At 57.9% G+C, this 26572-nt stretch overlaps 1 protein-coding gene across 14 annotated transcripts in view; it reads left to right on the top strand.

Annotated features, from left to right (window-relative positions):
• Positions 1-26572, top strand: part of CCDC57 (coiled-coil domain containing 57) — a 101701-nt gene that overhangs the window by 26813 nt on the left and 48316 nt on the right. For 9 of the 14 annotated variants that reach the window (XR_013355063.1, XR_013355062.1, XR_013355061.1 and 6 more), the window contains 8 exons: positions 582-740; positions 3623-3785; positions 4131-4265; positions 10044-10266; positions 10892-11044; positions 16281-16384; positions 21584-21754; positions 25954-26128. Coding sequence is in view for 6 of the 14 variants with exons in the window: in XM_077854687.1 (XP_077710813.1) it covers positions 582-740; positions 3623-3785; positions 4131-4265; positions 10044-10266; positions 10892-11044; positions 16281-16384; positions 21584-21754; positions 25954-26128 (1283 nt within the window). In the remaining 8 variants the exon portion in view is untranslated. Of the gene's footprint in view, positions 1-581; positions 741-3622; positions 3786-4130; positions 4266-10043; positions 10267-10891; positions 11045-16280; positions 16385-21583; positions 21755-22845; positions 23426-24160; positions 25598-25953; positions 26129-26572 lie in introns of those variants that run through there. The other 5 variants (XR_013355067.1, XR_013355068.1, XR_013355066.1 and 2 more) reach the window with 5 other exon arrangements.

The following is a 26572-nucleotide window of genomic DNA, read 5'->3' as shown; positions in this document are numbered from 1 at the left end:
GAAGGTCTCGATGCCTCCAGGTGGGGCTTGCTCCCCCCTGAGGTGGCGATCCGCACTGCTCCCTGGAATGACAGGGAAGCCAGCCTCCCGGGCTGCGGGCGGGGGGACCCAGCGCCCGTCGCACAGCTGGTGCTATGGCTTCCCCAGCCTGTGTCTCTAGGTGTCTTCTCTAGTTTCTCTCCGGTGACTCTACTGGGTGGTGGAAAGGGTTCTGTATGGCCTCATTTTACTGTTGAATTTGAAAAAGCTGTCGAACGTCCATGTGGGGGGCTGCACGAGGCGTGGCCACCCCAAGGCCTCCATGGCTCACCCATCCCCTGAACAGCCGGCGTCGGCGTGGCCTGTTGTAGGTCTTTAGTGGACACTGGGGTGGGTGGAATGGTTGGGTGGATATTTCTTCTTGGGTAAGACTGTTTCCCAATCTGGGCGAGGAGGTCTCTGCCTGATGTGGAGACGTGGGTGTGGAGGAGACCCTGGTGTCGACTTCCTTTGAGGGCTGCGCGTGTGTTGGGGGCGCCACGTAAAAGAAAGCTTGAGGGGGCCACACGCCCATATTCACACAGCTCCCCTTCTTTGTGCAGACTTCGGGAAGATGCATCGACTCTGAGGTCGGGCTGGGATGCCCAGGTTGCTCAGCTGTCCAAGGACATAATCTCCAGGGACCTTCAGATTCAGTCTCTGCAGGAGGAAGCAGGGGAGCTCAAGGCACATCTGGCCCGGTGCCAGCAGGACGTCGGAAGGTGACTGCCCCCACCTCCTCCCCACGGGGGTCTTCTCCCCGCACGCCTCCTGGGGGCCCCGGTGCCATGCTGGGCGCTCAGGGTACAAACAGGAACAGAACCAAGGCCCCAGCCTCACATCCTGTCGAGGGAAAAAGATGAGAAACAGGAAACAGAAAACAAACTTCTGTCGAGGGAAAAAGATGAGAAACAGGAAATAGAAAACAAACATCTGGTCGTGAGAAGGGAGAGCAAGGGTGAGGAGGAGCTCGCAGGGTGGGGTGATGGACGGGAGTCCGGAGAAGGCCTTTCCTGGGCGGCAGGCCGCGGTCTTGCTGCTTGGTCCCGTGTGCAGTCACCCCTCGTGTCGCCTGTCTGACTGCTGACACCTCATCAGACGGAGTGAGTGCTTGGGTAAAGAGCGTGTCCTCTCCGGGAATAGTTTAAATATAAGAAGATGCACTCACTTCACCTGTATGGTTGGTGAATCTTGACCCGCGTGTACCCCTCTCAGCCACCCCCGCAGCCGAGACTGAATCCTGTCCCGGGCCTGCCAGCGCCCCGCAGTTCCCCGAGCCCCGAGCCACCCGGGTGCACATTGCGTCTGGCTCCTCTGCGTGCGTGTTGCAGGTTTCCTGTGTTTCTGTGTCAGTTTTGTCTTTGGGGGAGTTTGCCCATTTCCCGCCGTCATTGACGTTACTGGTACGAAGCTGGTGGTGGTGTTCGTGTCTCCCCAGGTGTGTGGACCTGTTCTCCGTCAGTCTGGCTGGAGATCTCTTGATTTTACCAATCTTTTTAAAGAAATCGCCTTTGGTTTCATTGACTTTTCACAGTTGTTTTCTGGAATTTTACTTTCACTGATACCTATTCTCATCTTCGTTATTTTCTTTCTTCTCTTCCTTTGGCCTTAATTTGATGTTCTTTTGACAGCTTCTAATGATGGGGTCCTCAATTATGATTTTTGGACCTTTCTTCTTTTCTAACAAACATAAGCATGTCATGCTGTGAATTTCCTTTTGAGCACTACTTTGCTATGTCCCACAGATTTTGATATTATTTCATTAAAAATACTTTCTAATTTTCCTTGTGATTTCTTCTGTGGTCCATGGGCTGTTTAGAAATGTGTTGCTAAGTTTCCCGTCATTTTGAGATTTCCAGAAATCTTTTTGTTACTGGTTTCTACTTTAATTCTGTGGACAGAGAACCTACTCTGGGACCCGAGTGCAGGGAGCGTGGGCATGTGGACACGTGATGGTCAGGGGACAGGCTGGCATTTCCTGGCATTGAACAAAGTGTTGACCCTCCATGGACATTTTAAAAATAAACAACTCGGGGGCGCCTGGGTGGCTCAGTTGGTTGAGCGGCTGATTCTTGGTTTCAGCACAGGCCATGACCTCAGGGTCGTGAGATTGAGCCCCACATCGGGCTCTGGGTTCAGTCTCAGAGTCTGCTTGGGATTTTTTCTCCCTCTGCCCCTCCCCCAGCTCTCTCACTTGCTCCTTCTCAATAAATAAATAAATAAATAAGTCTTTTTAAAAAACGAACAAGTGGGCTCTCCCCAGCTTGTGAGGCCCCGTCCCCCTGCTGTGAGCCTTTGTGTCTGAAGTTGTCCCCAGGTGTGCCTTCTTGAGGAGGAGTGCTGAGTTGCTGGGTGTAGGATGCTCAATTCCAAATCATTTCTCCCCTGGATTTTTTTTTTTAAGATTTTAAATTTATTTATTCATGAGAGACAGAGAGAAAGAGGCAGAGAGAAAAGCAGGCTCCACGTGGGGAGCCCAACATGGGACTCAATCCCGGGACTCCAGGATCAGGCCCTGGGCTGAAGGCGGCGCTAAACCTCTGGGCCACTCAGGGATGCCCAAACGTCCCATTTATTATCTGCGTTTCTGTGCTCAGGAGTCCGGCTCGCTCAGCTGGGTCCCCGACAGAGGGTCTCACTAGGTGGGGACCATGGTGTTGCGGCCAAGCTGCCTTTCTTCCCGGGCTGCTTCAGGCTGGCAGCAGAGTCCTTCCCAGCGGCTGTGAGCCGTCGGCGCCCACAGGCCCTGACCCTGCAGTCACCGGTCACCGTGTAGCTGCTGCATCTCAGGGCCAGCAGGAGACTCCCTCCAGGCGCAGTGCTGGGGCGCGTGGGTCCTGTGGTGCTCGCAGCCCGGCCACCCGGGCAGGGGCCACCCAGAGCCTCCCAGCGTGCGTTGCCCCCGTGTGGCCGACGGGGAGCCCGGCGCCCCTCTGGCACTGCTATCTCTCACCCTTCTCTTTCTAGCTGGGGCTCACAGTGCACATGGCGTCTGTGCCGCTCCCCGCCTAGTGCTCGCGAGCTCCTTTGGTCCAAGGATGTGCATCCCCCCGGTTGTGCTGGCTTTCCTCCTTCATCTCTTGCATCCTGATCTCCCTGGACCTGCTCTTAGATGGATGTGGGTCCTCTCTGGAGGGCTCTGTGTGTGTCCTGGAGGCTCTGAGCTCTCTGCTCCCCTCTGCCCGCATTCCCACGCTCTCCAGTGCTCGCTCCTTGCAGCTCTGAAATCTCACATTTCTCTGCTGGAATCACTTCTTTTTTTTTCTTCAAGTTTGTTGGCTTTCCTCTCCTCTCTTCTTACGAATCAGTTCTTGTGTTTCCTGAGTTTGACCTTCCATGGTACTGGCTTCCTTGGTGCTGGGAGTCCCTGCCGTCCGCTCCTCTCTGAACCCGAGCTTGCCCGTGCGTGGGTGTCTACACTGCACAGGCTCCTCCCGGCTGCAACCCCTGAGCATGTCATGTGCCCCAGAGCCCCGGGGAGCGGGGGCTGGCCCACAGGGGCCCTACTGCCACGTGGCGGCGCCCTCCCTTCACCCCGTCGCCTGCAGCACAGCTCTGCTTGTCACGTCCAACACGGTAACGTCCGTGCTGTCCCATCCCGCAGGTACAAACAGCAGCTGTCGGCGGCAGCGGACAGGGAGCGGTGCCTGGAGCGTGAGCGGACGCAGCTGGAGCTGGACTGGCGGCAGCGCTGTGACAGCGTGGAGAGGGACCACTACCGCAAGTCCGAGGACCTGATCCAGGCCCTGACCGAGGCGCGAGATCAGGTCTGCACCCCCAGCCCCGTCAGGTTCGTCCTGCACCGAGTGGGCCGGGAGGAGGGCTCTGGGCTCTCGCCACGTCGTCGTTCCAGTTGGAAACTGCGGAGCCTCCCTGAGCAGCAAACATTAAGGAATGAAGCGTGTCCCTCTCCTGCCCGCAGCCGCCCGTAGCATTTTAGTGTTTATCGTGGCAGTGGTGCCCCTCGGTGCCCGTGCTGGGGTCCTGGGCCACACGGGCCGCTCGTTCAGGCGCCTGCCATCTGCTCCCCAAGAAGGACCCCAAGGCTGGTGCTGTGGCCCGGGAGCCCTCCCGGCGGGAACTGAGCCCCACTTGTGTTCTGTGTGTTCCAGGCTGCTGCCAAGCTGCAGGAGACCGAGCGGACGCTGCGTGACCAGGAGGTGGTGCTGCAGGCCTTGAGCCTGGAGAGGGACTGGGCCGTGGAGGCGCTGAGGACACGCGGGCTCCTCCCCGACAAGGAGGTGCAGGTCAGTGCCGCTGCCCTCGCTGGGCCTCTGCTGGCGACGCCAGGGCCCCAGCAGCCCACTCCTCGAGCCTCCCCTCAGCCCTGGCCTTCCCCGCCCCGGCCCCTCCCAGTGTCTCGGCCAGTCTGACACCGAGAGGGCCACAGCAACTCTGGACGCAGACTCTTGTTTGTCTCTCAAAACCTCAGAAAACCCTACGTTCAAACATCATGCCATCCAGACAGTCACTGTAACACTGCTGTCGCGTGGGTTGCCTTGCGCCGTGATCCTGCCTGGCGGGACTACCGCGTGCCGCCCGAGTGCCTCCCGGTGCCAGGCCGCCCGAGAACCTTGTCTGCTGGCCCTCAGTTCTGGTGCTGAGGCCGGTGCTGTGGTGCAGATGCAGGGACCCTGTGGGGCAGCTTGGGAGGGGCAGGGCCAGGCTCCGAACCCACAGCAGGGGTCCTCAGTCGGGGGGCAGGGCCCGCACGAGGTCGGGGAGCCGACCGGGAGGCGGTGCAGGAGGATCTTTCCAGGCCTCCTGCTTACATCAGTGAGACACACAGATCTTCAGCGCGCGGCTCAGGTGAGTGTGTCCAGGGCGCCCAGCCTGCGGGCACGCCCCTCCCCACCGGTCCCCGTCACCCCCAAAGCCCGCAGCTGTTCTGACTTCTGGCTTCTCACAGGGACCTGGTGGGGCAAGGTTTCCTCCAAGACGCTGTGGTGGCCGCCTGTTCGTAGGCTCAGCTCCTAACCGGTGTTGGGAGAGTTACGTTTGGGCGCCCAGCCTGTCAGTAGAGCGAGTAGAGCGTGTGGGCCCTGACCCGGGGTGTATGTTCCTGCCTTGTCCTAACCAGCCTGGAGCCCAGGACCTCTGCTTCTTCCCTCAAGAATGTTAAGTTCTCGCAGAGTCAGAGTTAATGTTTGATGACGTCTGGGTCGTTGTGGACATTGTCAGAGCCCAGGACACTGACCCGGCGTCTGTGTGGACGGCGGGGCAGGAGCCACAGCCCCAGGGAGGACACGGCCTGTGAGCGCGGAGGCTCCCAGCGGCAGGAAGGCTGGGGTGTGGGGGGTCAGCGGGTGGCAGGGGCACCAGTGTCCTTCCTGCACCACCGCAGGCCACAGGGTCAGATCACTTACTCACTTTAGAAATTGTCAAGAATGCTTGTCCTGGTAGCTTCGGCACTGATGTCGGAGGGTGCACGTCCCATCAGATGGGGTGGGAATCCACGAGCAGCCAGGGGCCCTCCTGGACTGGGGCCCGCGTCTCTCCAGGAGGGACAGGACTAAGGGGCTGGAGTTTATCCCAAAAACACACGTCTTCACACGTGGCATCTGAGGCACCGACATGCAGCCATGGTCGTTTCCTCCTCACAAGATCCCTTCACTGATGGAGAGCCGCCCAGAGCCTGACACTGACCATGAGGTGCCCACAAGCTGAACGGTGGCCCCGAAGGGACAGGTCGGGGTCCTCGCCGCCAACCCCCCGGGTGCCGCCTTCCGGGGAGACAGGGTCGCTGTGGCTGCGGGCGGTTCAGACGAGGTCACCTGGAAGCAGGTGGGCCCTCGTCCGGTATGACTGGCGTCCTTATGCACAGAACAGCACGGGGACATGGGGAGCAGGCCAGGTGCCGGCAAAGGCAGCGTGGGGAGCGACGTGGCCCCAGAGGGGGCACCGAGGGGAGCAGGTGAGCACTGGAGGCTGGCAGGGGTGGGAAGGTTCTCCGCAGAGTCTCTGAGGGAGCGTCGGCATCCAGTGTGAGGCATGTGGCCCACAGGCAGCATCCCAGGAAGCCGCAGCCCAGCATGCGTCCACCTCACGGCCCCCAAGGGAAGCCACGGGAGAGGCGCCTTCTGGGACAGTGCCAGGTGGTGTGTCAGCACTGTCCTGCTTCCTCTGCCTTTCTGTCCTTCTACGAAAAGTCACTCAGCCGGTTGTTCGGGAGAACAGAGCTACTGGGATCCGCCCGAGGATCTTTCCAGCAGCCTGTCCCCTCAGCCGTCTGTCATTAGCCTGGGGGGCGGGAAGGGCGACTGGAGGCCGGCGACCGTCCACGGGCCTGCTTGCACCAGCGCGCACAGTAGCCAGGCTGCAGAGAGGAGAGCACGCACGGCTCACATGCCCGCTGCAGAGGGGAAGTGGCCCTGGGCCTCTGGCTGCGCCCTGCGTGCTGGTGCTCACCCTGCCGTTGGTGTGCGAGGCAGGGCTGTCCTGGGAGTCACATGAAGGTCATACCCCGCCCACCATGCTGGGAAGTCACCCCGCTCCTGCCCATTCATGTGCACACCTTGGATCCTGTGGGGGGCCTGGCCTTGGGGCCCGGAGCCAGGGTGAGGGGGATGCAGCAGGCCACACCGCAAGGTGGTCAGAGACGTGGGGCCTCAGAGCCAGGATCAACAGGAGGATGCTGTGCACTGGTTGACACAGTGGGAGGACGACCCCTAAGCCCTGCGGGTCCCTCTGTGCCGTGGGGCAAGGACCCACTGGCAGGTGAGCGATGGGCCATGTGGGAAGGATGCAGTGGTCACCAGGTAGGCTGCCCAAGCGGTCTAGGTGGGCCCCTGGCAAGTACGAGGAGGATGAGCCAGCAATACCCACTGTGCCCGTTGCCGCGCCGTCTTGCCACCGGGCCCGAGTCGTGTGCATGCAGCTCCGGCAAGGATGGTATTGGTCATCCTGCCGTGTCCGTCCCGCAAAGCACAGGCCCTCCCGGCACAGGGCGTGGGGGGGCGGGGGGGGCTGTGCCCCCAAGGCTTCATTGCCACGCCGTGTCACAGATGAGACCCTGACTCTCGGAGCTGGCTGGGCTGCCCAGGGCCTTGGGGCTGATGCGGTCTCTCCGTCGCACACTAAGAGGGAAGACCCCGAGACGGGTGGTCCCTGCCCCACAAGCGGCAGAGGAGGTCTTTGAGCAGGGCTGGGCCAGCGACAGGCCCCTCGTGCGGGAGCAGCTGGGAGGCTTGGTGGGAAACGTCCCGAAGGGCACAGGAAGGGGGTGGGCGTTTGCAGGGAGACGGTGGCCCCTCTGCCTGCAGTGTCCAGGGGAGCCCTCGGCACGGGGTCGGGGCTGGAATGCAGCACGGGTGCAGAGCGAGCCAGGGATGGTGTGCCGGCAGCGTTGGGAAGCTGGGGCCTGTGTTCGGGAGATAAAAAACTCGCTTCCTTCTGGAAGGAAAAGTACCGCGTGGCCGCCGCAGAAATCCAGCAATTTCAGCTTAGCGGCACGGCCTGTGGAAGGTCCTGGGTCTGGCCGCTCAGCTCCTGTCGGGCCCCAAGCGCTGCCGCGTGCAGCCTCTGTCGCTTCTGTGGACCTGAACGAGTGGTGGGCCTCGTTACCTGGAGCGTCGGAGCCTTCGTCTGTGCCACGCGTCCCCTTCACAAAGCGTGAATGGGGGGTGTGACCCAGCACGAGGCTCACCGCGGGCTCATCAGCGCACGTTCCCAGAGGCCGCGGCCTTCCCCGGGGGCCGACCTTCGGGGCGCTGTCCTGCGGCTCTGGTGGCCTCTCCGTGTGGACCTCGTCCATGTTCCCAGGCACGTGCTCTCTCTGGGCAGGTCAGGTCTTGCTATCGGATTTGGAGGTTTTTCCACTTGTGCAGTGACTGTTTTTTACATCATTGTAATTCTTCAAAACACAACGTAAATGGTTGTGTGTCGCACCGCACAGCCCATCCCTTCCGGGCGGCCGCTGAGATGCTCGGCTAGCCCCTGCCACCCTGGTGCGCAGGCTATGCTCATGCGTCCCCGGGAGCTCGCCGACTGGCTGGAGCGCCACTGGGGCTGCAGGGAACCGGGGGCTGCAGACTGGGCGGTACTGGGGCGGCGGCCCCCTCGCACAGTGAGCACAGCTGTGGCCCTGCAGGCCTGTGTCTGTGTGTGTGGGGTGACCCTGCAGGCACGTGTCCATGTGGGGAGGGGACCCCACAGGCCTGTGTCCATGCCGGACGGAGTAGGGTCCTGCAGTCCCGTGTCCGTGTGTCAGGGGGACCCTGCAGGCCCGTGTCTGTGCCAGGGGCTCTCCTAGGGCTCAGACCAGGACCAGGCAGTCTGCCGGGCTGCGCTCCCTGCCCCCCTTGTTCAGGCGCCGTGTTTCCCTGCCAGTGGGTCTGCAGACCCTCGTTTCTTGGAGCTCATCTGACTTTCTGGTGTTGACAGCCAGCAGCGGGCCTGCCGCGGTGAAGCCCTGTGCTCAGGGCCGTAGCCTGTGTCGCTGTCATTTCCTCAGGACGCCACCGCTGAGCGTGGATGCGGGGCCGTGGGGCGTCCCCTTCCTGCACGCCGCACGCCCACCCTCCCTCTGTCCCATGGATTCCAGTGGCTGTCATGAGAAGTCAGCAGAAACCTGGTATCTGTGCCTGTGCGTGCCGAGTGTGCTGTGTTCTCATCGCTTTTGGGCATTTTCTATCTCTGATCTGTTTTAGGAATTTGGTTTTTTTTTTTTTTGTTTTTTTATTTATTTATTTATTTATTTTTGATAGTCACAGAGAGAGAGAGAGAGAGAGAGAGAGAGGCAGAGACACAGGCAGAGGGAGAAGCAGGCTCCATGCACCGGGAGCCCGACGTGGGATTCGATCCCGGGTCTCCAGGATCGCGCCCTGGGCCAAAGGCAGGCGCCAAACCGCTGCGCCACCCAGGGATCCCTGTTTTAGGAATTTGATGATGACGTGCTGTTTGGTGGGATTTTCTTTGTGTTTATCTTGCTTTGAGTTTGGTGGACTTCTTGCATCTGTGGTCTTCTGTTCTCATCAATCCAAAGGTACTGTGGTCAGCGTGTCGTAACTGAAGGACTTCTTCCGCAGAGCCTGTTGATGCTCCCGTCTCTCCCTCCTTCCTGCACCTTCTGGTCTGCTCCCAGGCCATCCTCAGTGAATTTATTATTTCAAATGATGTCTTTCTCGTTTCTCCAGAAATTCTGGTTCTTCTAAAATTATCTTCTGGGGGCTCCTGGGTGACACAGTGGTTGAGCATCTACGTTTGGCTCAGGTCCTGACCCCGGGTCCTGGGATTGAGTCCCCACGTGGGGCTCCCTGCTCAGGGGCGTCTGCTTCTCCCCCCGCCCCCCCCATGCACTGGCTCTCTCTCTGAAATAAATAGATCTTTTAAAAAGATAAATAAAATTCTTTTCTGTTCTTTTGCTTTTACGCCCATTTTCCTTCCTTTCCCTCAGTGTGTTTGTGGTTGCAACTGTGCTCAGGTTCTGACGGCCACGGAGCGTGTCTTCACGGTTCACCTGGGGGATCGTGTGTGTCAGGGCTTCACTCCTCTTCATGGCTGAACATTGCTCCATCTTGCCACGTTTTTTTAATTCATTCATCCATTGGTGGATGGTTGTGTTTGCACATTTTGGCTCCTGTGAAAAATGCTGCCGTGAACACGCGTGTGCAGGTTTTGCCGGGGCCATCTGTTTTTGGTTCTCTTGGGCTTATGCTCAGGAGCGGAGTGTGGGTCGGGAGTCACTCTGTGTTTGACCCTTGGAGGAGCCGCCAGACGGTCTTCCATGGCGACGCGCCGTCACACACACGCAGCAGCCCTCCCTGTGGGCACTCTGCCTGCCTGTCTTTTCCACACCAGCTGCCACTGTAGCTGAGAAGGAAGCTGCCTGTCAAACAGTAGGCTCATCTTCCCAGCGCCTGCTGGGAAGGTTTTCATTGTCCCCGTCAGTTTAGGTGGAAGTTTCCTGCCGCCGGGTGGGCAGACGGGAGGGAGTGCAGATGCGGCCAGCCCTGGATGGGCAGCATGCCACAGGTGTCTTCCTAGCTGTCAGCGTTTTCTTTTCTTTTCTTTTTTGTATGTGCCAGGTGCTCCTAAGGCATCATGAAGAAGAAACCAAGGAAAGTTTTCCGTCTAATGAGATCCAGAGGCTCCAGGAGCAAAACACAAGCTTACGAAGGGCTGTTTCAGAGATGAGGAAAGAAATGGAGACTCTGAGTGAGCATGTTCTTCCTCCTGCCCCGTCAGGGGGTCAGGCCGGCGGCCCAGAAGAGCCCCGGCCACATCCAGAGGCAGCTGCGAAGGCTCCTGGTGAGTGAGGGCGAGGGTGGGGGCAGGGGCTGGGGGTACGTGGGTCTCCACGGGTCCCAAAGGGGCTCACTTGGAGTCTGTAAATGAACAACTGCTTTAAAACATCACATCAATGTGTGGCAGCAGCCTTTCCCCGAGAGAGGTTTCGTGGAGTCCGTGTTCACAAAAGGGGTTACAGCGTTTTATTGGTTGGGGACGAGGAGAGCGAAGGGCTGCGTCCTTGGCACTTCCAGCCGGGAGCCCGCTGGCCAGGGAGCTGCTGGGCGCTGTTCAAGTGGCGGGCAGTGTGGGGCTGGGGACGCTGAGCCTCTCCTCGGGGTGTCCTGTGCTGTGGCGGAGCGGGGCCCCACTGGTGGCCCAGGAGTGGCCGTGAGCAGAGGGCCCCAGGCAGTACGGCCCCGCGCGTGAGACGCCGTGCACTCCCACAGACGCCAGTGCGTGGGGGTGAGGGGGTGCTGCCTGTCTGCCTCCTTAGGGAGCGCCCTTGCCGCAGGCGGGGGGGGGGCATTATGGGTGGGCGGGCGGGGAAGCCAGCCACCCCAGCCCGAGTGGGCCTCTACCTAGGTGACGGTGATGGGAGCGTCCGTGTGTGTGCCTGTGCATTTACTGGGTTTTTTGGGGGCAGATCACGTTATGGTCCTTGAAACGGAAATACGAAATCTAAAGGATAAACTTAAAACCCTGGAGGAACAAATAGAAGATGTCTTAGATCCTGCAAAGAGGTCCTCATCTTACGCTGACGTTCAGCCCAGTGTCCACTGCCCGGCTGAGGCCCCCGGTAAGAGTCCTCGTCTCCTCCTGTCGCATGCTCTGTCCCACTGACGCGGCCTTTGTTTTCATTGGAATATAAACGCTACAGCAAGTGCAGGAAATGCAAAGGCACAGGTCAAGGAAGGATCACAGCCGCGGGTCCCTGTTCCCGGTGCCCGGGAGTCCCTGGGCCAGGCTGCTCACCCCTCCGTGTGGGCACCTCCCTGCCCCCCACCTGCTCGGCCGCACACAGATGCCCCCTCAACCTGGATGGGGCGCTGGCCCAGCGGAGGGTCTACCTGGGGGACTAGGGGGCAGACGCCGGCCAGGCAGGGATGATGTATGGGGAGGGAGGGGGAGCAGGACCCCCACCTCCAGATCACCTGGTCTCCACCCCGGGCTGGCATTCCCACAGCCCGTCCCTCTTACTCCTTTTCCTGGCGGGGTCTCCCGTGGGACGCTGATCATCACTGGGCTGTCCCTGATCCCGGGGGAAGCTTGGCAGCGTTTCACTCTAATACCTGCCCGGGGTTTTCCAGGGAGGCGAGTCAGAGTGAGGAGGTTCCTTTCTTCTACTGCTGTAACGCAGAGCTTTGTTTTTTATCGTGGTGCTGTCAGTTTGGGTTGATGGGTTGTGACGCTTTGTTGTTGGATGCGTCCAGCCCTAGGACCGCGGTGTCTGTACGGGGGACAGGCCCTCCTGTGCTGACGGAATGGTCCTGTCTTCCCGGCCGCCCTCTGGGGCCAGGTCCATCCACTCCATGCTGCTGGTCACGCCACTTGACTTCCTGTGGCTAGCGTCTGTTCCGTGTGTCTCTGCGGTCCGTTCCCTCTTGACCTGCCTCTCCCGCCCTTGAGGTGAATATCCTATAGGCGGCACATGGGGCAGCTTCCGAAGTTCATTTTGCTGGTGTTTTTATTTTTTATTATTTATTATTTTTTTTTTAATTTTTATTTATTTATGATAGTCACACACAGAGAGAGAGAGGCAGAGACATAGGCAGAGGGAGAAGCAGGCTCCATGCACTGGGAGCCCGATGTGGGACTCGATCCTGGGTCTCCAGGATCGCGCCCTGGGCCAAAGGCAGGCGCCAAACTGCTGCGCCACCCAGGCATCCCTTTTTTTTTTTTTTTTTTTAATTTTTATTTATTTATGATAGTTACAGAGAGAGAGAGGGAGGCAGAGACATAGGCAGAGGGAGAAGCAGGCTCCATGCACTGGGAGCCCGATGTGGGACTCGATCCTGGGTCTCCAGGATTGCGCCCTGGGCCAAAGGCAGGCGCCAAACCACTGCGCCACCCAGGGATCCCCTTGCTGGTGTTTTTATAACTGATACGCCCATCGGTCACACCACCCACACTTGCACTTGTCGCATTGAGTGTGCACGGCCGCTTCCTGCCCGTGTATGTCCCTCGGCCACTTCTTTCCTGCCCGTGGGTCACCGGTGTGCAGGCCCTCGGCGGCTGCAGGGACCACAGCCAGCTCCCCCCACGCTGCATGGCCAGCAGTGGAAGGCGGCAATCCTTCTGCCACTCGGGCCTCATCCCTGCACCTGCTGTCGCCAGTGCCACCTCCCTTGTCAAGAACCACTTCGGGCAGGATGACCGTTTTTGCTCTGGACTGTGAAACGTAGTTTTAAAACCTCGAGAGGATGGAGCGCCTGGGTGGCTCAGTGGTTGGATGCCTGCCTTCGGCCCAGGGCGTGATCTGGAGTCCTGGGATCGAGTCCTGCGTCAGGCTCCCTGCAGGGGGCCTGCTGCTCCCTCTGCCTGTGTCTCTGCCTCTCTCTCTCTCTCTCTGTGTCTCTCATGAATAAATAAAATCTTTTAAAAAAAAAAAAAAAAACCTCAAGAGGAAAGATGTGAGTCTGTGGTGATCGGCCAGACATCGGCCCTGGAGGTCCAGGTGCTCCGACATCCGCTCTCAGGGCAGGTGTGCTGCCGAGAGTTCTCTGGTTTCCCTTCACCCGGAAGGGGCGTATTCGCTGGTGGGAAGGGAGGAGCCGACGTCCCGGCGTTCAGCCCTTGAGCTGGCTGTGCCACTTCCTTCCGAGAGGTCCTCTGCGGTTCCGGTTCCGTCCGCACCACCGTCCCCGAAGAGCCAGGGGCTGAGTCTGTCGCTTGGGTCACAAATCTCAGGTGATGTGTCTGGACACGCACTTCCTCAGATCATCCTGTTTGGCGTTGAGTTTGCCAAATTTAGGGAGTTTCCAGCTATTGCTTCTGCAGGTGTTTTCTATACTCCAAGCTCTGTTCCCACGCAGGCCCGCAGGGGTGAAATGCTGGCTGTCCTGTTGGTCTCCCACGGGCCCCTGTAGCTCTGGGACTTTCTTCAGTCTGGTTCCTCTGTGTCCGTCTGCAGGCTCTTGGGCTTCGTACCCCCGGTGCTGCCCTGGACCCTCCATGGGACTTCAGATCTAACATTTCCATCTTGGTTTTCCTTATCTTATTCCTCTGCTGAAACTTTTCTTTTCCCGTTGATGTAAGAGCGTATCAGCTTGCGTTAAGTTCCCCGTCCCATACTCCACATGATCCTGTCCTGACATCTGTGTCCTCCTGGTGCTCTTTCCATCTGAATTGGGATTATCCCGGTTACAGGTGTGATGAGTGACGCTGGATTGTGACACACGTACCAGGTGCCACGGCCTGGAACTCCGACCCCGAGTCGACTCCGGATCTGTCAGGGCCCCACCTTCCTCGGGCACGATGGGTCCCCGTACCCTGGCGCACTCCCGGGGGCACGTCTGAGTGGCCGCGCACTCTCTAGGACCTTCTGCTTGATGCCCTTATGTGTCGCCGGCCCAAGGCCACTGACGTCCTGGCCGCCATCCCTGCGTCCCTGCGTCCCCGCGTCCCCGCCCCTGCAGAGCTCAGCTCTCAAGGCTGCGGCAGATCCCTGCTGCCCTGTTTCCCCGTGGCCCCTCTGTAATCCTTGCCATGCGCTCGTCCCAGGAGGGTGCAGGCGGGTGGTGTGGGGTGAGCCTCTGTCTGCATCAGGCCCACCCTGCGGGGAACGGGATTGTCCGGGGCCTTCCGTGGTCTGAGCTCCCTGGGTTTCTGGGCTGCGCAACCGGTGTCAGAGCTGGGAGGGACAGGAAGGACGTGGGCGTGCAGCCCCTGCAAGCATCCCTGGGCCCCTCGCCCTCGCCCGCGGGGCAGCCCTTCGGTCGCTCCAGGCCCTCAGCTGCGGCGAAGGTCTTACGTGCGGTCACCAGCTCACTGCTTGAGTGTCAGACCAACCGTCCATCTCTGGAATCAGCTCAGCAGGTGGCACATGTTCCTGAGTGCCATCGGCCTATGCCCGTTGCTCCTCAGGATGCCCCTGGTCAGGGTTTATGGTCACGGTTCTGGCGTCAGATGTGTCGGAAGACGTCCCTCGTTCGTCTGTTTGCTGAAAAAGTTTGTATTAGATTTATGTTAATATTTCCTGAACTAATAGACTTCAACCCTACCGCCCCCCACCCCCCCAGTTTTAGGATTTTCTGTGTGAAAAGGTTTTAAAGTGTGAATTCAGTTTTTTTTTTTTTTTCACAGTTAAAGGATGACCCAGATTTTTTGTGTGTGTCACTTTGTGGTGTTGTATTTTACTAGAAAGTTGTCCATTTCATTTAATTCTTTGAAAGTTGCCTATAGTATCATCCTATGGATTTTAAAAGCCTGTAGGGGGATCCCTGGGTGGCGCAGAGGTTTGGCGCCTGCCTTTGGCCCAGGGCGCGATCCTGGAGACCCGGGATCGAATCCCACGTCGGGCTCCCGGTGCATGGAGCCTGCTTCTCCCTCTGCCTATGTCTCTGCCTGTCTCTCTCTCTCTCTGTGACTATCATAAAAAAATAAAAATAAAAAAATAAAAATAAAAAAAAAAAAAAAGCCTGTAGGATCCAAAGTAAAACTGTGTTTCTAGATTTACTTGTGATTGTGTGGTTTTTGTTGACTCTTTCTCTTGCTTAGACTCACCATAGATTTATCTTTATAAAAAGCCTTTTGAGGAGCCCGTGACGCTGTATGCCCGTGTTCTGGATCCTCAGCGTCTAGTGTGAGCTTTACTCTCTCTGTCCTTCCTTCTCCTGTATTTCGTTGGTCTTTTTCTCATTTCTTGAGACAGACACTCAGCTCATTGACTCCATCTGCCTTCTCTTCAGGAAGCTCTGGGGACACAGGTGTTCTTGCAAGGACAACCTTTAGTGCATTCCTGACATTTGTTTGCTTTTAAAGTTTTTTTTTTTAATTATTTTGGGGGCAGCCCTGGTGGCTCAGCGGTTTAGTGCCTGCCTTTGGCCCAGGGCCTGATCCTGAAGACCAGGGATCGAGTCCCATGTCGGGCTCCCTGCATGGAGCCTGCTTCTCCCTCTGCCTATGTCTCTGCCTCTCTGTGTGTGTGTGTCTCTCATGCATAAATAAATAAAATCTTTTTTTTTTTAAATAAAATCTTTAAAAAAAATTATTTTGGGGCACCTGGGTGGCTCAGTAGGTGAAGCATCTGCCTTCAGCTCAGGTCATGATCCCCGGGTCCTGGGATCGAGTCCTGCATCGGGCTCCCTGCTCAAGGGGGAGCCTGCTTCTCCCTCTGCCCCTCCCCCTGCTCGCATTCGCTCTTGCTCTCAAAAGAGTAAGTCTTTTTTTAAAAAATATTTATTTAACACAGAAAGAGAGAGGATGAGCAGGGAGGGGCAGAGGGAGAAGCACACCCTGCTCAGCATAGAGCCCAATATGGGGCTCGATCTTGTGACCCAGAGATCATGACCTGAGCTGAGATCAAGTCAGATCCTTGACCAACTGACCCATCCAGGCACCCCTTGTGAAATTTTTCTTAAAAAGATTTTCTTTTTAAGTAATCTGTACTGTCAGTGTGGGGCTCGGACTCACAACCCTTGGACCGAGAGTCGCACGCTGCACCAGTTGAGCCAGCCTGGCAGCCCTGCTTCTAGATTTTTTGATAAGCAGTGTATCAATGATAATTCAGGTCAAAATAATTTCTGACCTCTACTGATTCCTTCTTTGACCTATGCTGGTAGGAGCACCTTTCCCACCTCCCGGAGGCCTGGGAGCCAGACACTAGGTGGCGCCTGGCCGCAGCCAGACACTAGGTGGCGACACTGCTGTTTCCCTGCAGAGAGTCCTGCTTCCTTGATATGGGGACAGGGGAGGGCAGGGAGCATGTCCCCTGCCCTGGACAGCACAGGCCCTGCACCCCAAACAGGGCAGGCGACCGGCATGTCCCCAAGGCAATAGGGCACCTGAGCCTGACAGAGTCACTCTTTCTACAGGAGGAGCCATGTCAGCTGGTCATGCACCTGTGGGGCAGGCGCTCAGGAGGCTCAGAGACAGGACGCATCTCACCACCGTCCTGGTGGCCCGGCTCAAGCAGAAGGTATGGCCTCCCCTTGACACTGGGGCTGGGGATCTCCCGGCTGGACCACGTGACTGCTCTGTGCCTCAGTTTCCCTCCAAGGGAGGGGTTACTGTGAGGTAACGTGCAGGCCCAAGACGGCACGCAGTAAGACCCATTGAGTCCAGGCACCCATGGCAGAGCACGGGGCCTGCTATCTTTGCCGTGCACGGGGCTGCGACCGGCCAAGACGTGTGAGGCTGGAGGTGCATTCAGGACACGCTGCAGTGAGAACGGGCCCCAGGGGTCGGGGCCAGTGTCCACTGTGCACAGACACCTCAGCAGCCCGACCCTCGCCGTCAGCCAGGCTGCCTATCAGGAGTCAGGCCACAGTCGTGTGCTGGGTTGATGCCCCCTGCTTCCTAGGGTGCCAGCCCTCCTGTCACCTATGGCTGAGTCCCAACACGGGCTTTAGGGTGCAAATGCAGAATTTCTGTTTTGTTTTTTTTTTTAATTTTATTTATTTATTCATGAGAGACACAGAGAGAGGCAGAGACACAGGCAGAGGGAGAAGCAGGCTCCCTGTGGGGAGCCCAATGTGAGACTCGATCCCAGGACCCTGGGGTCACGCCTTGGACTGAAGGCAGACGCTCAACCACTGAGCAGCCCAGGCGCCCCAGGAATTTTTTTGTGTTTCCTTTCGTTGTAATGAAATACATAGAAAGCTTGTAATTTTGAGGTATAAGTTCAGTGACAATAACTATGCTCCCAATACGTATAAACGACACCACTGTCCATCATTCTTGGATTATGCATCATCTGAACAGAAACTGTCCAAATCCAGTCAAGTCTAACACCCTTCCCCGCGGGGCACATCGGTCCTACATGTGGGATGGACGACTGTCGTGGGACTGGACATGCGGAGGCTGTTAGTGACCAGTTACTGCGACTGGCCCTGTGGCAACTCTGAGTTAGTGACTAGTTCTTGGGCCTGGCCCTGCAGCAGCTGCACGTGTTTGACCAGTTCCTGGGACTGGCCCTACGACATCTTCCTAATGACCAGTTCCTGGGACTGGCCTTGTGACAGCTGTGATTTTGTGATCATCTCCTGCAACTGGCCCTCCGCAGGTGTCCATCTGTGACTAGTTCCCGGGACTGGTTCTGCGACTGCTGTTACTTTGTGACCAGTTCCTGGGACCGGGCCTTCAGCAGCTTTGTTAGTGACCAGTTCCTGTGACGGGCCCTGCGACAGCTCTGTTGGTGATCAGTTCCTGGGACTAGCCCTGTGCAGCTGTGACTTAGTGACCAGTTCCTGGGACTGGCCTTGTGCACCTGTGAGTTCATGACCAGTTCCTGGGACAGGTGCTGCACAGCTGTGCATTAGTGTCCTATTCCAGCGACTGGCCCTGCAGCAGCTGTGAGTTATGGACCAATTCCTGGGACTGGCCGTACGGCACGTGTCCATTTCTGACTAGTTCCTGGGACCAGTTGTTCAACTGCTGTTAGTGACCAGATCCTGGGACTAGCCCTGCATCAGCTGTGTGTTAGTGACCACTTTCCAGGACTGGCTGTGCAGCAGCTGTGAGTTTCTGACCAGGTCCTATGACTGCCGTATTGATGACCATTTCCTGTGACTAGCCCCCTGCAGGTGTCCATTTGTGACTAGTTCCTGGGACTGGGTCTGCGACCACTGTTAGTTAGTGACCACGTCCTAGGACTGGCCTTGTGGCACCTGTGACTTAGTGATCAATTCCGGGGACTAGCTCTCATCAGGTGTGAGTTACTAACCAGGTCCTGGGTTGGCCCTGCTGCACTGTGAGTTTTGACCAGTTCCTGGGACTGGCCCTTTGACATCGGTCCACTGTGACCAATACCTGAACTGGCCTTGCGCAGCTGTGTGTTAGTGACCAATTCCTGGCACTGGCCTTGCACACCTGTGAGTTGGTGACCAGTTCCTGGGACTGGTGCTGTGCAGCTATCAATAATGGAGCATTTTCTGGGACTGGCTATGACACAGCTGTGTGTTAGTGACCAATTCTGTGACTGACCACCGGCAACTGTGAGTTAGTGACCATTTATGTGACTGGTCCTGTGACAGTTGTGAGTTCCTGACCAGTTCCTGGGACTGACCCTGTGCAGCTGTGAGTTGGTGACCAGTTTGTGGGACTGGCCTTGCGGAAGCTGCCTGTTAGTGACCAGTTCGTGGGACTGGCCCTGAGGCAGCTGTGAGTTACTAACCAGTTCCTAGGACAGGCCCTGTGAGAGCTGTGAGTTAGTAACCAGTTCTTCTGACTATGTGACAGGTGTGAGTTTGTGATCAGTTCCTGGAATGGCCCTGCCACAGCTGTGCATTGTGACGAGGTCCTGGAACTGGGCCTTGGCAGGGATCCTTTTGTGACTACTTCCTGGGACTTTCCCTGCGGCAGCTGTCAGTTTGTGACCAGATCCTGAGACCTGCACTGTATTGGCTGTTAGTGACCAATTCCTGTGACTGGCCCTGCGACAGCTATGAGTTATGACCAGTTCCTGGCACTGACCCTGTGAGTTTGTGACCAGTCCATAGGGCTGGTAGCTGGGCAACTGCGTGTTTGTGAGCCGCCTGTTACACTGGCAACATGGGCTGCTGTCCCTTTGTTAACAGATCATTTCTCTTATCACCTTGTTCCAGGTCTGTCATCAGGGGGTAGCCTCAGCATTTCGTGATGCTTTCCAAGGCTTAAGTAACATCCTATTCTGTTTCCCCATCGTGGATACGTGTTTGTTCTCAGCTTTTGGCAATTGTGGATTATATGGTTGTGAATGCCATGTCTGAGCATCTGTGCAAGTCCCTGCTTCCCATTCTTTCCGGTACATGTTGAGGAGTGTAATTTGTGTCCTATGGTAAATCTGTATTTCATTTTTTTTTATTTATTTATTTATTTATGATAGTCACACAGAGAGAGAGAGAGAGAGAGAGAGAGAGAGGGGCAGAGACATAGGCAGAGGGAGAAGCAGGCTCCATGCACCGGAAGCCCGACGTGGGATTCGATCCCGGGTCTCCAGGATCGCGCCCTGGGCCAAAGGCAGGCGCCAAACCGCTGCGCCACCCAGGGATCCCTGTATTTCACTTTTTGAAAGACCATGAAATCATTTTCACGTTTACTGCACCGTTTTATGTGCCCCCGCCCGTGTGTGAGGATCCCGACGGGCCACGTCCTGACCCACGTGACCTATTTTCTGTGTTTTTTATTCTGGCACCAGTGGGTGCGAACTGGTACCTTGCTGTGGTTCTGATTTGCATTTTTCCCAACGACTGATGATGTGGAGCATCTTTTCATGTACTTACTGGCCTTTTGTGTGTCTTCTTTGGAAAAATATCTATTCAGATCCTTTACCATTTGTAATTGGGTTGTTTGTCTTTTTATTGTTGGGTTCTAATAGTTCTTTATATATTCTCGATACTAATCCCTTATCAGATGTACTATTTGTAGAATTTTTCTCCCATTCTAAAACTTCTCTTTTCACTTTCTTGCTAACATCCTTTGAAGCACAAATATTTTTAGTTTTTATGGTTTTGAGTTTTGTCTAAACGTTTTTTAAAAGATTTTATTTATTTATTTGAGAAAGAGCGTGCAAGAGCACAAGTAGGGGTAGGGGCAGACTCCCTGTGGAGCAGGGACCCCCACCCCAACACCAGGCTTGATCCCAGGACCCTGAGATCATGACCTGAGCTGAAGTCAGATGCCCAACAGACTGATGCACTGGGCGCCTCTGTTTATTTTATTTATTTATTTTTAAAGATTTTTATTTATTCATGACAGAGAGAGAGAGAGAGGCAGAGACACAGGCAGAGGGAGAAGCAGGCTCCATGCAGGGAGCCCGACGGGGGACTTGATACCCGGTCCCCAGGACCACGCCCTGGGCTGAAGGCGGTGCTAACCGCTGGGCCACCGGGGCTGCCCGCACCTCTGTTTAATCTATCTTTTTATTGCTTGTACTTTTGGTATCATACATCCTGTTTCCTTTTGCACAGGTATTTTTTCATGAGGTTACAGGAAGAGGAGTTTTCACATGTCCTTTTAAGTCCATAAATACATAAATCATACTGCTTTGTATGCCTTGCATCTTCTGTGGAACAGAACACACCACTGAACACAAGCGTATTCTGAGCCTTCAGCTACTGCAGGATGCAGGTGGCACCCGGGAGGCTGGTGCTCTACCCTGCTGGGGGCAGTTTTCACTCTCAGGATGGAGGGGACTCAGCAATCTCTTGTTTCTGCTCACAGTGTCCCAGATCTGTGCACATGCGTGAGGTGAGGGCCTCAGGACACTCAGACTTGCTGCTTCCAGCTCTGCCCACAGTTGGAATGTTACACACATGTGTGCACACACACGTTTACAAACAAGAAATAGACATTTTAAAAAAGTTTTAACTTTTCCTTGATAATTATAGGTGATACGATTATCACAAGGAAAAATGTTTGCCTCAAAGTGTTTTTTGCTTGTTTTTCAATTAAGCGTTTCCCAAATGGTCACCTCTTTGGGTGTGTATGTGACAAATTCAAAGAATAAAATATTCACCAGGGATTCGTTATAGGAGTTCCTGGAATAGAAACATATTTTCTCTTCCTGAGAATAAAACAGGAAAGAGTATAGAGCAGATGTCATTTTTTCTATCGCCTCCTCCTTTCCTTCTATCAGCAGGAGGACACACATCCAGAGAAGCTGCCAGCGTGAGGGGCTGGCCCTGGAGCCCTGCCAGGGTCCCATTCTGGGGATCTCCTGGCCGACCTGTAACTTCAAGGCCGCCCTGCGCCTGGGACCTCCCTTCCTGGCCCTTGTCCACCTCTGCCTTCTGTGCTCCCCGCTCCTGAAGGCCTTGGCCTCACCCCTCTCGCCTCACCACCTCCCATCCCAAGCCCCGGGGTGCCCCCTACGAGTTACCTACATTTTCTGCACGTGTTTGTTTCTACCCGAGCTGGGCTCAGGAAGAGGGTTTTAGGCTGTCTGCTTCTGTCCCGCAGTTCCAGGCCTGGAGGCTCCCGCCAGCCTTGGCGCCTGTGTCCGTGCTGCAGGAGACAGGTGGGGCGCAGCGGTGGGGAATACGTGCATAAAGCCAGAGCCGAGGGACTGGCCACCGCGTCTCCTTTCCGGTTGTCCTGCGGTTCTGCTGGGTGCTTCCGTCCTTCCCCGCTTCCTCGCCCTCCTACCTGCCCCAGCCCACACTCTCCTTCCTAACGCTGCCCTGAAATGGCCCCCCAGGTGCTGCAGAAACCCCTGGACCCAGACATCATCCAGCACGAGCTTTCCCGTGATGTGGACCAGGTACACCTGGAGGTTTTAGAGCTGCAGAAGCAGATGGCTGAGCTTGAGGAGCATCTTGGGGGCAGACAGCAGTCGGGAGCCCCAGACAAGGCTGTCCTCGGTGGGGAGGTAGGTGCCTGTGGACCCTTGTTCCCGCCACCCTGTGCCATGGGGGACCCTGCTGCACAAGTCACCCTCCCGGGCCCCTGGTGCCCCACCTCAACTGGCTTTCATGTTGGGGCCTCATCCTCAACAGAGGGGTGCCGCCCCACCTCCGGCCTCCAGGTATTGGGCTCCCACCATTTAAAAGTCCACCGTAGGGCAACCCCAGTAGCTCAGTGGTTTAGCGCCGCCTTCAGCCCAGGGTGTGATCCTAGAGACCCGGGATCGAGTCCCGTGTCGGGCTCCTTGCATGGGGCCTGCTTCTCCCTCTGCCTGTGTCTCTGCCTCTCTCTCTCTGTGTCTCTCATGAATAAATAAAATCTTTAAAAAAAATAATAAATAAAAGTCCAGCGTAGGAGGGGCGCCTGGGCAGCTCATTCGGTAGAGCATCCGCCTCTTGGTTTTGGCCCAGGTCGTGATCACACAGTCGTAGCATCGGGCTCCACATTGGACTCCACACTCCGTGGGGCGTCTACTTCAGATTCTCCCCCTCTCTAAAATAAATAAACAAATCTTAAAAATAAAAGTCAGTCCAGCATAGGAAACCCACATGTATGAAGAGGGCTATTCTGTTTCCTCTAGAAGTGAGTGCTTGACTGGCCAGGACGGCTCTGGGAACCCTGAAATTGAATGCAAAATTGGGTTTTTCCTTCGAGAGGACCCCTGTGGGGATTCTGAGTGTTCAGGGCCACCGCCCCTGTGCTCATGACAGTGGGGCGTGTGCGGGTCTCGTGCCCTCCACACCCGGGGCCCCACGGGCTCCGTGGCTGGCTCTGGCCAAGGCTCTGAATGGGGGGAGAGCCTGGCACTGCTGTCCCCACAGATCTGACACACAGGCCACTTCTCTTCTTACCCAGCACTGTGATGGAAGAGCTGTCAGGAGTGTACTGTCTTTACTGTCAGTTACCTGTGGTGACCTGGGTCACCTGTGATCATCTTTGGGGACCTCAGTACCTGCAGTTACCCGTGGTGACCTGCAGTAACATAGGGTTACCTCTGGTGACTCACAGTGACCTGGGTTACCTGTGCTGACCTGAGGTGACCTGTAACCTGTGCAGGCCTGCAGTCACGACTGTACCTGATGTCACAGCTCACCGCCCTGAGCTCTTTGGCAGAAGCAGTGTAGAAGTCAGAGGTTGTTCCAAGGGCAGGAGGGAGACGGCTTCAGGACAACTGCCAGCGCCGAAGGACCAGAGGAGAGGGTGGGTCCACTCCTCTCTGGCTCAGGAACACCAGGGGGACCCAGCCAGGCCTTGGGACAGACGGATGGGGGAGGCACGGCTGCAGGGGAGGCTCCCGAGTAGAAGCTGCCTGGAGAGCCCAAGCCCCGGCCCCTCGCCGGGCCTCCCGCTGTCCTGCAGCTCGAGGACACCGTCCTGGCCACAGAGGCAGGAGAGCAGCACGTCTGCCTGAACCCCGTGTCCGCAGTTGGTTCCAGGGGCTGCCCACACTCGGGCCCAAGGTCAGCAGCACCAGAGCAGCCCCCAAGGTTCACAGCCTGGTTCACGGACTCTGCTGCTTAGACGGGAAGAATCGTGGGCCTCAGCAGGATTTAAAATCAGGATGTTTAATGCTGTGGCTGACTGGCTGGAGCTGAACTGACTATGACCTTAGGGAGAAATAGAGGCTCAGGAAACCCAGGGGATGCTCCCTGTGCCCAGGCCAGGTCCCCCCAGGACGGCAGAATCTTGGGGGCCCAGAAGCCTCCAGCGCCAAGAACCTGGTTTTGGAATTTCTCACTCTGCTGAGAGGAAGCAGGCCCAGGCCGGGGGGCGGGGGTGGGGAGATCCACCATGGCACCTGGAGACGGGACAGGACGCAGCTGCCAATGGCCCCGGTGCTGGCTGCGGAGTAAGTGGGACTCGGGTATGCTGCGGAGTAAGTGGGACTCGGGTCTGTGCTGACAAGGCGGGAGGCTGGGCCTGGGCCAGAACAGGCCTGCAGATACGGGGGTCGGGCGCTGGAAGCCATCCTCATGCACCAAGGAGGGCAGGCCGGGACTCGTGTCTCCCCCCCCATGACTGCTGTTTCCAGGGAGGCGGCCTGCAGACTCCCCTTCAGCAGGGGATGCGCTGCTGTCATGGACACTGGGACAGAGGGATGTCCGGGGCTTCCAGGCCAGCTGCCCCCAGGGCTCCCGGCCGCACCGCGGGCTCAGCCACAGGGGACGCGCCACCATCAGTGGGCCCGCGCTGTGGAGCCTGTGGGGACCTGGCGGTGGGGTCCCGTGCCCCGGGCGAGAGAAACAGGCTGTAGGCCATGCTTGGACAGCTGTGAGCTTTGCGTGTGGCCGGCGTGTTAGGTCATAGCGTCGTATCCGTGGTAAATTTCTGGTTTTCATAGCTGTGGTTACGAAGAGAGTGTCCGTTTTAGGAGAAGCACAAGCTGGAGCCTCGAGGCATAAATGAGCAGCTTGTCTCCAACTTCTGCCCGCGGTCCCGGAAGAAATTCCTATGGTGAGGGGGGCTCTTGGCATCCTGTCCTCGCGGCAGCCCGTGCGGCACTCTGGGCACCTGGCCTGGCGCCCAGGGTCCCCCACCCTCCTGCCCACCACTCCTCCCAGTCCTGAAAACCCTGCGGCCCTGAGCCCGGCGGCAGGGACGCCCTGGGATCACTGGGGGGCGGTGTCCACCAGTCCTGCCTGCGCCCCGGGTCGTGCAGAGGATTGGAATCCCTCTCGTCCCCCAGACCCCTGGGGCCCAGCCGGCGCCCCTCCGAGCCCCTCCGCGCCGACCTGGGCTTGCTCCGACGTCAGCCTCTGCGGAGCGCAGTCGCCGCTGCCCTTGGGAACAGAGTCCTCCCTGGTGAGGACACCTCAGCCGGCCAGACCCTCACTGCGCTGCGCCAACCTGCGCCTGCCTGGCCAGGACACGGGAGCAGCCCCCAAACAGGCGCGGGCGGATGGGGCCAGCACGGGGGACCGCATGGGCCCTGAAGCGTGCGGCAGTTTTAAGTCCTGGAACGTGTCATTGGAGCCACTTTCCTCTTAAGTATCTTGAGCGTCACTTTGCAAAGGCTCCTTTCGGGGTTGCTCACTGAAAATGGTACAGGAGACTCCAGCGTCATGCTCCTGTGGAGGCCGGGCCTCCGTCCTCCCTCCCTCGAGGTCTGTCCCACCCTACAGGCCTGAGGACCCCAGTCATTCCTGGCCTTTGGAGACTCAGGTGAGGCAGGTCCCCGTGCGGTTGGTAGTGGGCCCACGTCTATCAGGGGGAAGGGTCTGGATTGGGTGTTGGGCTGTGGTGCCGCAGGGCTGCCTCCCCCTCCTCCCTGCTGCCCCCCTGCCCCGCCTCCTGCCCACCCAGCCTGCGGCACACGCTGGAGGTGCCGTGCGTGGTGGTCACGGCTCTAGGCACCTGAAGAATAGGGGCCCCGGAGTGCACAGGTGCCTGCCAGCCCTGGAAGGGTGCACCGGGAAATTGGGGCCAGGACAGAATGTGCCAGTCTGTTCCAGGGACTCCAGGCCGGTTTCTGTCCTGGCTCTGGCCCACGCAGTCAGCACAGGGCACAGTGTAGCTTTTCACGGTGTCAGGAGCGGCCGTGCCTAAGTAGGCCACCTGCCTCCCTCGGGGCTTGGACGCCGTTTCCTCCAGGCCTCTGTCTGGCACACAGTCCACACGCACACTTGTCTTTTCCTCTCTCTCATTCTCTGACCCCGTCGTTCTGCACACCCTCCAAGTGTGACCGTGTGTCTGTGCCCTGTGGTGACCTAGCACGGTGACCCCACAGCACGTGGTGCAGGAAGAGTAGAGGAAGGCTGGCGCCTGCCACACACCCTCCATCAGGCCTCTGCCCGCCCCTCCACACCAGGTGACCCCAGGACCTGTGACCTGTGCACCCGGCCCGGGCCCCGCTGCCACATGGGGGATCCAGTCACACGCGCGGCCCCCGTGGATCCTGGGCCCATTGGAGGCTCCCGCTGGCTCCTCATCGTCTTCGCCAGAAAGGCGCGGGCCAGGGGGCGGGGGGGGGCCCTGGCCAGTGGTTCTCCCCCGGCCCACCTGCGGAGGAGGGGCGTCCATGATGTGAGGCCCCGTCTCACTACGGAAGCATAAGCACGCTGAGCCTCCCCCCGTCGGCCACCTGCACCCACCGCACATAGCCCCTCTCACCCAGACGGCTTGTCTCAGGGCTCAGGGACCCTGTGTCTGTGGCTTTTTTCACAGGTCCCTGCAGACCAAGGACCCCCGAGGACAGAGGACTTGTCTGTGCCCCGACTCCAGCGGAGACTAAAGGAGGCGACCCGAAAAATCCTCCGCCTCTGCGAAGAGAAGGAGCAGCTCCTGGAGATGGGGAACAGGCTCCGTGCAGCGCTGGCGCGCGCCCCAAATAACCTCCCAAGTAAAGCGGGGGCTGTGGCTGCAGGTCCTGGGGAAGGGGCGAAGGGGCAGGAGGAACCCGGGAGGTGGGAGGAGAGCGAGCGGGGTGGAGGGAGGCCTGGCCTCTCGGAGGGAAGCGGGGTCAGGAGTCCAGAGCACAGAGCAGAGCTGGGCCTGCGACAGGCATTCCGTGACTCCCGCCCCAGCAGCATTGGTGAGAAAAATACTGCAGTTGGCAAAGCAGGCGGCGCCCCTGTGCTGCTTGCTGGGCACTGGCCCCGGCTGCCACGTGCTCGGCCTGCTCCGCCGTCTTGTCGCCAGTGGCCACTGTGTCACCACTGAAACCAGGCCGAGCCCAGCGGCAACGGAGGGAGCAGTCCCCGTTTCCCTGTGGCTTCAGAGGCCGCTGGCTTTGCCGATAATTTAGTCAACACAGGGCAGCCCGAGTGGCTCAGCGGTTTAGCAC

This window comes from Canis aureus, chromosome 16 (assembly GCF_053574225.1).
Source record: "Canis aureus isolate CA01 chromosome 16, VMU_Caureus_v.1.0, whole genome shotgun sequence".
In the NCBI taxonomy this organism is placed as follows: Eukaryota; Metazoa; Chordata; class Mammalia; order Carnivora; family Canidae; genus Canis; species Canis aureus.
Note: the sequence above shows the minus strand (reverse complement) of the source record. Positions and strands in the feature narration are given on the sequence as shown.